The sequence below is a fragment of the Danio rerio genome, chromosome 20 (genome assembly GCF_052040795.2).
Source record: "Danio rerio strain M-AB ecotype USA chromosome 20, GRCz13ab, whole genome shotgun sequence".
NCBI lineage: Eukaryota > Metazoa > Chordata > Actinopteri > Cypriniformes > Danionidae > Danio > Danio rerio.
The window spans coordinates 36,283,044-36,298,500 of NC_141040.1; the positions used below are offsets into that span (position 1 = coordinate 36,283,044).

Genomic DNA, 15,457 nt, shown 5'->3' on the forward strand with positions numbered 1-15,457 from the left:
CATGTTCAAGAAACCAGTCTGAGATCATTTATGCTTTATGGCATGGTGCGTTATCCTGCTGGAAGTAGCCATCAGAAGATGAGTATTTAAAGGGATGAGTCGTAAAGAGATGGGCATGGTCAACAACATTACTCAGGTAGGCTGTGGCGTTGACACGATGCTCAATGGGCCCAAAGTGTGCCAAGAAAATATCCCCCACACCATTACACCACCAGCTTGAATCATTGATACAAGGCATGATTGATCCATGCTTTCATGTTGTTGATGCCAAATTTTGAACCTAGCATCCGAATGTCGCAGCAGAAATCGAGACTCATTAGACCAGGCATTGTTTTTCTAATCTTCTATCGTCCAATTTTTGTGAACATGTACGAATTGTAGCCTCAGTTTCCTGTTCTTAGATGACCGGAGTGGCACCCTGCATGGTCTTCTGCTGCTTTAGCTCATCCGCCGCAAGGTGAAGTTGCTGCCAAGTGATTGGCTGATAAGAAATTGAATAAGAAACCTAATAAAGTGGCCAGTGAGTGTATGCAAATTGTTAAAAAGTTTGATAGTTTTTGTTTTAAATTCAGTATTAATTTTAGTTAAAAATAGCAACACCGTATTAATTTTAAAATGTTAGATGTTTAAAGAACAAAATAAGGGTGTTGTTTAAGTGTAACAAGATCAAAGTATTTTCAAATAATACGTTTAAAAAATGGTAAACAGAATAGGCAATAGATAAAAGAGTGTAAGTATTATGAACATGTTTTTTATATATATTTAATAAATGTATAATTGTAAAAGAAGAGAAAGAGCAGAGTATTTGTATTTATATAAACAGACTGGAAAGTTGAGTTTAAAAAACTTTAGTCAGTCAGATTTGTTCCCAAAGCAAATGTCCCACCTTAAACACACACATAAACTTTATTGGCATAACACATTTGACCTTAGAGTTATGTAACAACCCTTGACCCTTGAGTGTGACGGCCTGTCTGTGTTTCAGTGGGACAGATTCCAGGCATTTCTTATGGGTCTGTCAAGGTGCAACAGTCAACACATTCTTTTGACTGTTAACTGCTTCACATGTGAATTTTATATAGAAGTTATTTGTGAACTCTGTTGTTGATATAGAGTGTATGCAAATATATATACAAGTAAATTGTGACTTGAAATGAGATTTTAGTAAGGCTCTATATATTGGCATTGTACCATAATTGCACAATGACATTTCCCAAGAATAAGTATAACATAACAACAGAAATAGAAACAGCAAAACAGAAATTAAAGTGAGTTTCAAATTTAAGGCTCAGTATACATTATAAAGTTTTATATATATATATATATATATATATATATATATATATATATATATATATATATATATTATTTATTTATTTATTTATTTATTTTATTTTTTTTAAATACATAAACGTATTATGTTTAGTGTATTTTAAAAACAACAGCAAAGAAGTGTAGCTTAACCAAGCTTTATTTACATGCGCACCATTTCTTATACAAACTAGATTACAATTCAAAATGGAGTACACGGGAAAAATACTCACAAACATCTAGTATCGAAGTTGTATGACTATAAGATAAGAGGTAAAAGAGCAAAGGTAATAAGCAGAAGGAGGTGAAGGAGGAACGCTACGATCAGGGTGGTAAAATGTTGAAAATAGTGGTATTTGTAGATTATCACACTGAAACCTGTAATGTTTGAGAAGGCTCAACTAGTGATTGGGAAGATGGTTACCTGTGTGAATCATCTGTAAAAAAACAAACATTTTCTAGGGAAAGGGGTGTAAAAATACATGCAAGGCAGTTTTTGAGACCGTAGGTGAAGGTGTAAGTCTTATACGGGTGATTTTTCAATTCATTGCACACCGGATATCATCAGCTACAATGTGAGTGACTTTGAAAAACGAATATGGTGAAGGCAGAACCATGGTGTGGGTAATGGAATAATGGAGTAAAGCAGGTGTGTCAAATGCACTGTAACAATTATGCTAAAATATTAGCATTTTTTGATAAATAAACACTTACATTTGTGTTGTTTCATCATCTTCTTGATTATTGCTTTGTTTTCTTGTGACATAATAATTCCTAATTATTATTAGGGATGTCCAGATCCAACCAGTATGTATGTATGTATATATATATATATATATATATATATATATATATATATATATATATATATATATATATATATATATATATATATATATATACATACACACTCATTATTTTTTAACACATGTAAAGTTATGCGGTGGCACAAAATTAAACCTCTTTATTGACCTCACACAGAAACAGCAACGTGTGCAGCCTGACATCACTTTATTGCAGAGATGCTATTGGTTAAATGCCAGCAAAATAGAACACATAAGCAGCTTGAAGCGAGTTTGTCTGTGGTCTGGAGGTATAATAAAGTTGAAATAGCAAACTGTGAGATATGTAAACTTTGAATTGCCTGCCGGATATTTTAAGTTGAGGTGCTATTTGTTTTTAAATTAGATTTTTTTTTATATTTACTGTTGCACTACACTCTAAAAAACACAGGGCTAAAAATTACCTAAATTGGGTTATTATTTTTAGCCCCATTAATGATTTTTTTTTCTACCCAATAATTGGTTATTTTTACTTAAATAATAGGTTAATTTGATCCAAAAATGCCCGCGAAACATGACCCAGCAATTATGCTGTTTTGACTTGGTGTCACTGAAGTACGGTGGGGGATGTGCAGCTTTGATCACAGGTATACAAAACGTGGTAGTAAGAAATTTTAAAACTCAGAAAGGTCTGACTAAAGGCTGCTATGAGCATAAATCTCATTTTAATCATCCAAGAATGCAAGGAATCTGTGTTTATGTTACACTATTTTCATTGCAATTAAACAAATTAGTGTATAATATGTGGTATCCCAGTCAGCCCCTGCTGTGAGTTGATTTGACTCAAAGATCTGGGTTGAAAATACCCAAGACTTTGAAAATAACCCTGAAAAATTACCCAAAATGCCTCAACCCAAGATTTGGGAAGAAAAAATAACCCCATGTTTTTTAGAGTGTATAAAAGTGAGAAATGATGTTATTTATTACTTGATTGTTCAAGCTACTTCACAGAAGAGTTGTTGAATGCTAAAATGAGGTGAGTTAAATAAAAAAATAAGTAACATCCTGGATCTGTTTCTTCGCTCTTTATTCTTTTTTTTTTTTTTTTTTAAGTATTATAGAAGTAGCGGATCAGGTTTCGGTATCAGTAGATACTTAAAATCAAATGACTCCAGGAGAAAAAAAAACTGATCAGGACATCCCTACTAATTACCAAATCTGCAGCAAACTGGGGCTTGAAAGACTCTACTATTAGCACATTATTAGCTATTAAAGCAGACTAAAAGTATGGTAAACATAGATTTTGACACTTCTGCTATAAACCATGTCCAACTCCCCATGTAACAATTCCACTATTTTGTTCATGTGCATGGCCTTTGAAAGATACAGTTGTATTATCACTACATTTCATAAGTATAGCTGTATGTATACATATATATGCATTGCACACGATGCATATGTACATTTACATGCATGCATACAAAGATGGACGTACTGTATGCAGTGAACGGTAGCTCTCTCTGAGAGACGGAAACACAAAACATCAGGATTTGTACATATTTTGTGGTAACAGTTGAGCACAATGGAACAAACAGAAAGAAGTTTAATAAAGTGACAACCCCCATGAAGACATCAATAAACTGACAACAACACAGGATGGATTCCTGTTGCTTTATCTCCTTACTTTAGAAGACTGTTGTTCATGTACGTATGTTCATAAAACATTTCTGAAATCGCATACAGCCAGGTTGCAGTTAATTCAAGATGAGGCCCTGATGTTTTAAAATGGAGACCCCACTCTCCCCTGAGCAATAGTGATGCATTTTGCATACGGAGACCCAAATGTCCCCGGATTTCACTGTGTGTTTGTGATTTTGGCTGCCAGCATCTCCTATACGTTTTCAAGTAATTTGGCAAATATACAAAAGATAGCTTATTGTTTTTGCTCAGTAAAGATGGCTTTCAGAGGAAAGGCTCATCCACCATTGAATGCTGCCATGATGCTAATTGCTAATGCTAATCGATTATGCTAGTCCTCGTGGCCAGGGAAACACAAATGGCCTTTAATAAAGGACAGGGCTCAACACTGATCATTTAGCACCTGGTATGGCATGGAAATGTCCACGATGCAAGTTAATATTTATTTATTCATTACATTTGGCTACATTTAAATGTGAGAAGTCCGAACATAGCTTTGCTGGCTAAATAAGACGCCTCCACCTGCTATAAGCTTTCAGTTTTACCACTTTTTTGTACAGTTACAGACAGTAAACACAAATGAATTACTCCTTATATGATTATATTCAATCACAAAAAATGCATTACTTCATTATTATTATGAGGCAACTATAATTCAGATTGGGAACTAACTACTTTATGGTAACAGTGAATTAAAAATGAAAGCATTGAATGAAGTGCACTGTGTCAAGCTACATTACTCCACCTGAGCTCTGAAATTTTTCAGGTTAACTCTTCGCTTCTTATGTTGATCAGTGACTACAGAGTTAGTGCTTAGAGAGTGACACAAGTAGCCGATCATTTAACAAATAAAGTTAGGAAAAACAGAGAGAGAGAGAGAGACCCCAGCCATGGAAACTACTGTATGTTTATGACAGAAAAGCTACAACAGGCCTCTTTAAACGAAATTTTCAGATTACTTCACCTCTAACAAAAGGGATCATTTCAAACATTGCATAATGTGGCATTAATAATCTGAGTTCACTGTTAGTTTGAGTGTTTCTTCCACTGGGCAGTCTTTCGTTATAGTCTGGGTCTGCTGAACTGAAGGTAAACATCATCAGGGATGTTGTAGTCAGATGGACCTGTAAACAGGCATATCATCCAGTGCTTGCCGCAGACAGCAAACTTGGCAAAGGATACTTCAAGTCTGTTGGATGTTTGTTTATTTTTTGTGCAGGATTTTTTGTAGTTGTTATTCGGTTATTTGTTGTTTTCTTTGATGAGCTGAGCCTAGACAGACAGAAAGACAATTACGTATTGCTCTGTTTTAAATAATTGTTATAAGAAAAACAAAATGCATCCTGTACTGAAGCTTAGATCTTGCTAGGAAGCTTGACTTCTAAGACATTAAGAAGAAAAATATACATCTCAGAACTTCAGGTTTTCCCCATTTCACTATTCTGTGAATGGCTACTCAAAATGGTAATTTCCTGAAGTAATATCTGTACAGTGGCCCCTCGGCATAACACGGTTCACCGTTCGCGGTCTCGCAGTTTGTTTTTATTTACAGCACATTGTCTCCTGCTCCCTGATTAGCGCATTGTGTTCTGCGTCTTGATTGGCTGTAAGTTATTGTCAATCAATCTCCTCCCTGCTGTGTTTCCTGTACATTACAAATTGCGTTCAGCTTGCTAAATTGACATAAATCTTCGATTGCTAGCAGTGTGAGTTTGAATTGCTATACTGCATGTACTGCAAGTTTTCTCCCTAACAAACCCCATAGCGTCGATGAAACATTCTGCACCGTCAAAAGCACCCAAAAGGCAGAGGAAGATGCTAACCATTTCACAAAAAGTTGGACTTCTGGACATGCTAAAGGAAGGTAGAATTTATGTGAGTGTTTAAACAAGAGACAAGTGTGAAAATGTTTATACCTATTTGATAAAATATTGTAGTGAGGGGTTTTTACAGCCTTAAAACCTCTATAATAATTGTAAAAAATAAGCGTATCGAAAAGTAATCAAAATCTAAATTCAGAACCTATAATCAAACTTTTCCAGATCAGTTTTTTCAATTGCTTTCCCTACCGCGTGTGGAATCACGTGACCACACTTTGTTTACACTTCTGTGTTGAGTGCAGCGTATGGTCTGGTGTAGCCTTCACGTGTTCACATACTTCTCGCTGTGACTGATGCCGATAGTGACCTCTCAAAAAACGTATCTACACGTTGCAACGATGCATAGCGCAAGCTCTGTGATTGCTCAGCTTGGTGGCGTTGACGAGTGTAGGTGGCGTGGTGAGGGCAAAAAATAATTAAATAAAAGAATTGTTTATTAATTGTGATCGAGTTAAAATGTTCAATTAATCGAGATTTTGATCAAATCGCCCAGCCCTATTGCGGGCTATTCTTAGAACGTAACACGATTAACGAGGGACCACTGTATAGCTAACCAACATCTTGCTACATTGAAAAACGAGTTTCTCTGTTACATAGAAATCTATATTTATATGTTGTATATCAGCTCACCTGAGCAATTCCCATCAGCCTGGCACCCAACTATGATTGGACTGCTTTGTTCCAGTGAAGTTTCCCACAGGATTCAGACTAACAGCATTTTGCATTAAAGCATCAAAGTTAAAATCCAGTCCATCGGAGTCCATTAGTTCTGAGCGGATTATGGAATCCACGTCACAATCCAGACTGCCGTTAAAGATGTCAAGGTCCAAGTCTGAGGGAAATCGATCTGTTCCTGAAGGGTGACAGATTCCAAGCCCATTACTTCCATTCATGCCAGTGTAAAGCGGCGTCTCGGTCATCAGCATGGTGGGCTGTGGCTGGAGGAGCTGCTTTGCTGAGACTAGATTATTGGCATCGTTAACTAAACTTTGCGCTCTGTTGTTGGAGAGGGAACGCAAAGATCCCTGGCCATTAGACCCCTGATGGTGTTGCTTGTTCTGTAGGTGCCCGCTTCGCCCATTGAGCACAGAACTGAATGAAGACATCATGGGATCATTACGAAGCATAGGATTATTGCGTAGACGGTAGTTTTGAGAGGTGACTGCAGCACTGGCCTGTGATATAAGTGGGTCTGACTGCGTCATCATTACATCACTATGACTGTGAGAGACCAGCGAATCAGAATTCAGCAGGTCCTGAAGTGAGGTCTCAAAACAAGAAATGCTGGAGAACGATGTTTGCTTGTTTTCCTGAATGGTCTGCATGGGTTTCTGACGGAGGCTTCCCGGCGAAGGGCCAAAAATGGGGTTGCTGAATCCTCCAGTGTTGTTGCTCACAGTTTGAGATGTAGAGGTGCTTGGGGGTGACGCAGTGCTCTTAGAGCCAAAACTGAAAGGAGAGGATTCTTGAACTACCTGCACCTGTGTGGCGATGTTGTCTAACAAATCGACCATTAGGTTGTCCGCCTCATTAAGATTCATTGTGCCAGTCAGGTCAGCAAGTACTGGGAGTTCACCCGGGCACGTTTTGGAGTTTGATGAGGTTGACGATGGAGGAGAGAGGCTGCTGGGGCTGGAGTAAAGAATTGGAGACAGGGGTGGCCCGTCTGAGACATCATCAAGCTCTGGATTGGCCAGGATAGGTGACAGGCGTCCACTCACGGTGCTAGCATTGGAGTTGGTTCGAGAACGGAAGTCAGTCCAGCACGATTCCTGTTCATCACTGCTCCGGGAAGTGGGGCTTCCTGGCCACTTGGACAGGCCACCAGCAGATATGTTCTCCAGTGAACCCTCCTGGGCAGCCTGCAGCGCTGCCTTTTTCTTGGCCGCACGCCCACGTGCAGTCTTGGTGTATTTGTTACCATTGTCCATGGAGACTGCACGTCGCCTTGGCGCTTTACCTCCCCGCCCCCCTTCAGGATTGATCATCCACCACGAGCTCTTTCCAGTTCCTTCATTCTGTACACGGATAAAACGGCTATGCAGGGACAGGTTATGCCGGATGGAGTTCTAGAAAAAGAGAGCAAAGAAAACAGGCCATTAAGAATCTACCCACTGCATGATTCAGAATGAATTCACTGTGTAATTAAAACTTTTGTTTTGTTCAGTGAACTACTGAGCAATATATATATCAAATATATATATATATATATATATATATATATATATATATATATATATATATATATATATATATATATTTGCTAAATATTTAAATATAAAACTATTTTAATGAGCACATTTTTAAGCTGAAGTACCCAAGATACCTGTGTGTGTGTGTGTGTGTGTGTGTGTGTGTTAAGTTATGACGAGCGATACCACGGATACCGGTGTTTACAGTGCTAAGTCTCTCTAGAGATTAATGACATAATGTTTGTGTGCGAGGGAAAACACACGGAAGGGTATTACCAAAACCTCAATGGAGCTGCATGTTGTGAATGAAGTCATTAAAAGTAATTCATTTTCTTCCCCCTCTTACTTAGCAGCTTCTAAACAAACTAGCGGCGCTGCCACCGAAAACAAACTTTACACAGCACAATTTCTTTTTTCTTTCCATGCATACACCTCCCTTTCTTCAACCTTTCCTTGTTGTGTAATCCAGTTCTAGGTAAAGCCCTCAGGAGAAACCCTTAATAAGTGTTTATTGAGTGTCTGTGTGTATGTGTGTGTGTTTTGATTGTCAGAGTATCAGTGTCTTTGTGGTTGTTAACGCTTTACAGAGCTGACTCATACAACCTCCAGTGCCCTTGTGCAACTATTAAATGAAGTATATGGCATGCAAAAGTTATGGATTTTAGATTTATGCGTCTTGCTCAAACAGAACCACGGTAGTTTCAATAAAACTCTATGCAAACAAACTATATGAGATGTAGAAATGTAGTGCACACACCCTGTAAACCTTATAATTATGCTCTCAGGCAGAAAACACATCCCCACACTTTCCTTAATCTGCAAAGTTCATCCTTTCAGCCTCAAACTAATGGGACACTAACAATTTTTCGCTTTTTAATGCAAAAAAAGTTAGTGTTCACCTGTTGTTTTTACGCTTAACCTGTTTTGTGTAAATGCCTAGTGTGTTTGATTTCTCTGCACGTGTGTGTGTGTGCATTTGTGTGTTTGGGGAGGCTGTTAACTGAGCGCCCAGCTGCACACTGAATCTCTCTGGAACACAGAGACCTTTTTGTCCGTCAGCAACATGTGGTAACAATCCATCAATGTCAGCAGCCACGCAATGCACACACACGCAACTACAGCTTCGCTCACATTCTTCTTCAGGGAGATGTGTTTTGGTTATCTGCTACTCTCTGTGAAAGTTATTGCATTCTAGCTGGTAATTTTTTTTGTGATGTCAGGAAACCAGTGACTATACAAATCTGTAACCAGCAGGTTATTGCCCACAAATCAGCCAAACCAAAACCACAGTGAATTTAATCTGCCAACATTTACGCAAGAGAAAATTATGTTGATAAAGGGGAACTTTTTAAATATGGACATAATATAACTTTAGGGTTGTTGTAATTTTGCTGTTTAGGCTAAGGCTAGGCAACATCTAAAATAATTAAATGAATAAATAAATAAATAGTCGAGTATAAAAGGAAGACGACAGATCAGAATAGACTGATATAGGCTAGATTTTAGTTTAGTTACTTTTAAAAATACGATATACTTCATTATGTACTGTGTGTATGCAATACAAATGCCACATGAGAGGTGTCACGATCACCAGCTGGACTACAATTCTGTCATTTTATGAACTACATATCCTGTCATACACCTCACACACTCCTGTTTCAGGATCTCCGATGATTATACACACAGCTGGTAGCTGATCAAAGACTAATTACATGGACTATTTATACAGCGCACATTCCCTCACACTTTGCTGAGTCTTGTTTTATTGTAACATTACGAAGTGTTCTCTGTGTGTCTTGTCTTTTCGTGTTTCTTGATCCTAGCCTTGTTTCCTTGTTTATGTTATTGCTGCCTGTATTGACCTTAATGCCTGTGACTTGACTATGCTTCTGGATTGTACCTGTTGAGCGTTGCCTGGCCTGTCCATTCTCTAAATCTAAAACTTCACATAGATCCTCACTCCATTGTTACCCCAACTCCCCAAGCAAATCATAGAATACGACTTGTCGACTCTATCGACATCATTTTTACTTATGTAATTTAAATTAAAAATTACGTTGATACATGAAGATTATATCACATGTCCTAATGCTTCTCATCTCATGTCAGACAAGATTGTGATACTAATTATACATTGTATTATGGTCAAAGAACGACTTTAATCTTTTTTTTTCAATGACAAGACGTCCCATTATGGGATTGAGTTATATTTTATATGCACAGAAATCATGTTGGGAAAGTTACTTTAGAAAGTAATACATGAAAATAATTACGTTATTTAGTTACTTTTTATGGTAATGCGTTATGTTACTTTTGCGTTACTTTTTTATTACCTGGCTGAGGCTTGACCTTTTTCAGAACTTCTTGGTGCAACTTTCTTTCTTTCTTTCTTTCTTTCTTTTCTTTCTTTCTTTTCTTTCTTTCTTTCTTTCTTTCTTTCTTTTTCTTTTTTTTCTTTCTTTCTTTCTGTCTTTCTGTCTTTCTTTCTTTTTTAATCGTGGAGTTTTGCAATTAACAACACACTATACAACCTACACCTTCATTTACCTTTATACACATAAAAAATAATATTATGGGATAAATTTAGGAGAACTTCCAGAGCTATAACATGTCGTATATACAGATTGATGAAAGTTTAAAGCAAGTTGTTTGTTACTTTTCTACTATTTGTCCAAAGTAAAATCACTGTCCTTTGAGACAATCTCCTTTTTCTTTTGTTTGATGCAATCAAAATAATGAACACATTCTCCCATTGACTGTGTAATTCATTGTGACTACTTTAATGTTTACTCAGCAATTTTTTTAAAAGTAACTCAAATATTATTATTCATTTTTTTTAAAGTAATGCGTTACATTACTTATTACTTAGAAAAGTAATATTGTTACGTAACTCACATTACATGTAATGCGTTACCCCAGCACAGCACAGAAAGCAAGTCAAATGATTAATCTTAAATTTTTAACTTTGGTAAAATGGTTGAAATAATGTTGCATAATCTTTCAGTGTATAAATTTATATAAAAACCCAACATTATACTTATTCTGATCTGTAATAATAAAATATATTAAATAATGAGTGATATTGTATTCTATTTAAAATTATTAAAAGCATATTGCTGACAAACCTTGTAGTCTAAAACTTTTGAAGATTTAAAATAACAATGAAGGAGTATTTTGCTAACGCGCTGTGATCTTAACTTTTTTTGATTTTTTTTTTTCTATATTTTATCAAATAATTCGCATTTTAAATATGTCTGATGACTTTTTAGGATATAGACTATTGTTATAGAGTGACTTTTTAATTGTTTTCTTCTGTAAACCATGACAAACCTTTAATTGTTCAGATGCTTTTTCAGATGTTCAGATGCTTGTTCAGATGCTTATTGCTTTGAACCAATTTTTGTCTATGTTACCCAGCCATTTTAAGGAACAACTGGCATAAATCTGGCATGGGAAAAAGTTCTAAATCACATTCACAAGTTCACATGAGTTACTTTGAAAGCTTGAAACCAACGAAGAGTAGCTAATCTCTTGAGTAGCCTTCTCTTATTGGAGTTCACACACCATGCCACTTAACAAAACACAATACATATCTTCATAAGCACCCATAAAATCCTTCCTTCCCCCTCTTTCTCTTTCCATCATGCACGCGTGCACACACACTCGCACACACTTACTGCAGTAACTAACTCTAGGCAGGGCCATTGTGTGAATACGGGTTTGGCAGCTGAACATTTCAATGCGGTTTACTTTCAATGACATACAGAGTGTGGAGGGCAGTGTGTGTGTGTGTGTGTGTGTGTGTGTGTGTGTGTGTGTGTGTGTGTGTGTGTGTGTGTGTGTGTGTGTGTGTGTGTGTGTGTGTGTGTGTGTGTGTGTGTGTGTGTGTTGTGTGTGTGTGTGTGTGTTGTGTGTGTGTGCTGTAAAATTGTTGCTTTCCAGAAATCGGCAGAAATAAATCTTTTTTCTTAGCAAAGCCAAGTACTGGGCTTCTAAGTATTTGGTCCGTGTGCTTTTATGTCTGTGACCAAAAGGAAAAGGAAAACATTCAGTGTTTATGTTTTTAGGAATGGTCAGATTGCAGGATGGTTAAACAAAGATAAAACTAGCAAGACAAAAAAGTAAGTTTGAGAAGAATGGGATTTGAGTCTTTCGAAATAAGAAATGAGGCCAGTGTTAATAGTTTTATAGTGAGATTAACAGTTATTTTTCAGTAAGACTTTTTGTTTATTCTAGTATTTTATATAAACACATTCAGACATTTGCAATACATGGTAAAAAAACATTGATGTTACACAATTGTTACACAAAAAACTTTATTTTTGCTGATTTTGAGAAACATAAGATGTTTTTCTCTTTGCAAGATATAATTTCTCTATTATTTTCAAGTTAATTGTTACTAAAATATTTTGTAACTACATTGTTTTTTTACTGCCGTTTTGCTAATCAAAGGTATTATAAATACATAATTAATGATAGATAGATAGATAGATAGATAGATAGATAGATAGATAGATAGATAGATAGATAGATAGATAGATAGATAGATAGATAGATAGATAGATAGATAGATCGATAGATCGATCGATCGATCGATGGATGGATGGATGGATGGATGGATGGATGGATGGTTGGATGGATGGATGGATGGATGGATGGATGGTTGGATGGATGGTTGGATGGATGGATGGATGGATGGATGGATGGATGGATACTGTAAATAGATAGATAATAGATGGATGGATTTATGGATGGATGGATACTGTAGATAGACAGATGATATATGGATGGATGGATATTGGTTTCAAAACCCTGCTGATGAATACATATAATCTGTTATGCCAAAAATGCCAAACTACCCATCAGCATCAGGAATTCTGCTTCTCTGGACTCTTTTAAGAAACTTCTCAAGACTCCCCTTTTAACTTAGATTGATTATTTTAGTCAATTAAATCATTCAATCTTATGGTTCATATTGTGTTTTTGTTGTTGTTATTGTTCTACTTTCTTACGGTTTGCCTTGTAGCACTTTGGGTCTGAGAAAAGCACACTATAAATAAAATTTATTATTATTATTAATAATAAATATAACAACTAAGTCTAGAGAAACTGAGATTTTTCAAGTGCTTTCTTGGTTTTTACAGAGCTCTTTATATGCGTGTGTGTATATATATATATATACACACACACACACACACACACACACACACACACACACACACACATATCATTTTTTGTTATTGTGTATATGTATAATCGTCTTTGTTATGGATTAAATCCAAAAGATCTTCGTCATCAAAATATAATCTTTTCTATGGCTAAATGAACATGCCGCTGACACAGCAAGGCTGAGGAGAAAGGTAGTTTCTACACAAATGAAAGCACACAAATACATACACGGTCCTGACCCATCCCGCACCCTCCCACTCGCGCCTCATCCCATTCCCAGCTGCCTTGACTGCTGGAGAGAAGGAGAGAACATTCCATTCCATCCAACCAAAATGTGCGTTTTCCGGCCAGTACAGGACGTCTCTCCTTTTGTGTGCGTGCATCTTGTTCGAAAGTGTGTGTGTGTGAGAGAGAGAGAGAGAGAGAGAGAGAGAGAGAGAGAGAGAGAGAAAGTTTGAATGTGAATTGACTGAAAACTCTAGTTGACTGCATGTAGACTAAGGATCCAGTTCCTTCATAAAGTACATTGTGTTTTCTGTTCTCTGTCCATTCACATCTGCTCTTCTAATGCTCATTCTAATGTTTACACATCCCAGCCAACCATATAAAAATTTCTAAGCACACCAAAAAGTACAAAGCACACAAATTAAAAGTAATTCTTGTTACTGGGCAGGTCACGCATGGGTAACCAGCTAGAAACACTTACATAACAGTATGCAAATCTATGGGAATGTTTACTCCTTCCCTTCGAAGATTTGTGCAGGACTAATAATTGGAGAGAATGTTTCCAAAACATGACCAGCACAAAGCATCTTAAGCATGTAAGATTGCCAAACAGGGCATGTGTGTGTGTGTGTGTGTGTTGTGCGCGCATTGCATAATGTTGCATGTTCAAAGACCTCCTTGTTTATTCTGGGCCTTCAGATACAGGGGGTGTTGGCCTTCCCAGCCCACTCCGTTTAGCCAATCCGAGCGTTTACATAAAGGCCCATACAAACACACACCGCTCACATAGCTGACCTCAACGTAAGTATGTGTCATCTGTGCTTTCCAGCAAATGTACACAATCACTCCTAACCAACAGCCTCACATTTTAGGGTATTTATAGCAGACACAAATATTGGTGTAAATATGCCTACGCTGGCATATCAACACATGCAAGAGTTTGAAAAGTACTGTCATTAGAGTGTCACAGCTATTAACTCCTGTAGCTAATTGTATTAGGAGGCAAGGAGTATCTTAGGACAATATTATCTGTGACTTGGTTACAGTTAGTCCGATTATCCGACCTGCGTCGAAGGCCAAACTAGCACAAATCCCCTGTGTTTACAGTAACTATAAACAAATGCAGAATAGAAAACAAGATGAAAAAGAGTTTAGAACATCTAGATTTTTTTAGTATTATAATTGTTTTCAGTTCCTTTTTCTGATGGTTTTGTGATGTAATGTATATATAACGAGGTCATCATTAGTTTGGTTTGATAGTCACACTTTAAAATAAGCTTTCATTAGTTACTAATATGAACTAATCATGAGCAATACTTGTAGCGTATTTATTAATCACAGTTCAACATTTATTAATGCATTATTAACATCCAAATTCATGCTTGTAACATTAGTCAATGCACCGTGAGTTAACATTGTAATTCCATTAACTAACATTAACAAACATGAATACCATCCTGAATGTTCTGTTCATTGTTTGTTCATGTAAATAAATGCATTAACATTAACTAATACAACTTTATTGTAGAGTGTTACTGGTTTGATGTACTAAATGAGAGCAAGGCAAGTTTATTTATATAGCACATTTCATACACAATGGTAATTCAAAGTGCTTTACAAAAGCAGGAATAAAAGAAAGAAGAAAGTAAAAACAGCAAACGGTTAATAATTATCAAGACATTATTAAAATGTGTTAAAACAGGATTTAATGGAATAAAAAAAAAAACACACAATTTGCGATCTGTCGGACATAGCACAGTGCTTGATTTGAATGTGCCTAATGTTGGAGCACACCTGATCATTTCTGGAAGCTTATTCCAGCAGCGAGGGTGTAGTAGCTAAAGGTGGATTCACCCTGCTTTGACTAAACTCTGAACTTCTAATTTACTTGATCCTAAAGATCTGAGGGATCTGTTTGTATTCAGTGAGCATATCTGTAATGTATTGAGGTCCTAGGCCTTTCAGTGATTTATAGATAAGTAATAAGACTTTTAAATCTATTCTGATTGTAACTGGGAGCCAGTGTAAAGACCGGAGAACAGGTGTGATGTGCTCTGATTTTCTGGTTCTGGTCAGAATCCTGGCAGCAGCGTACTGTATGAGCTGCAACTGTTCGAGGCACGTTAAGTGCAGTAATCCATGCTGCTGGTCATAAAAGCATGTACAAGTTTGTCTAAATCCTCACTGAAAACAAAGCATC

General features: G+C 36.7%; 1 protein-coding gene and 1 long non-coding RNA gene across 2 annotated transcripts in view; one reads left to right on the forward strand and one right to left on the reverse strand.

The window, feature by feature from the left end:
* LOC141379314 (uncharacterized) overlaps positions 1-15,457 on the forward strand; it is a 187,071-nt gene that overhangs the window by 12,830 nt on the left and 158,784 nt on the right. The window lies entirely within an intron of this gene.
* Positions 3,204-15,457, reverse strand: part of foxo3b (forkhead box O3b) — a 45,946-nt gene continuing 33,692 nt past the window's right edge. The window contains 2 exon segments of the mRNA NM_131085.1: positions 3,204-5,063; positions 6,302-7,740. Of these exon segments, the coding sequence (NP_571160.1) occupies positions 6,316-7,740 (1,425 nt within the window). The 3' untranslated portion in view covers positions 3,204-5,063; positions 6,302-6,315.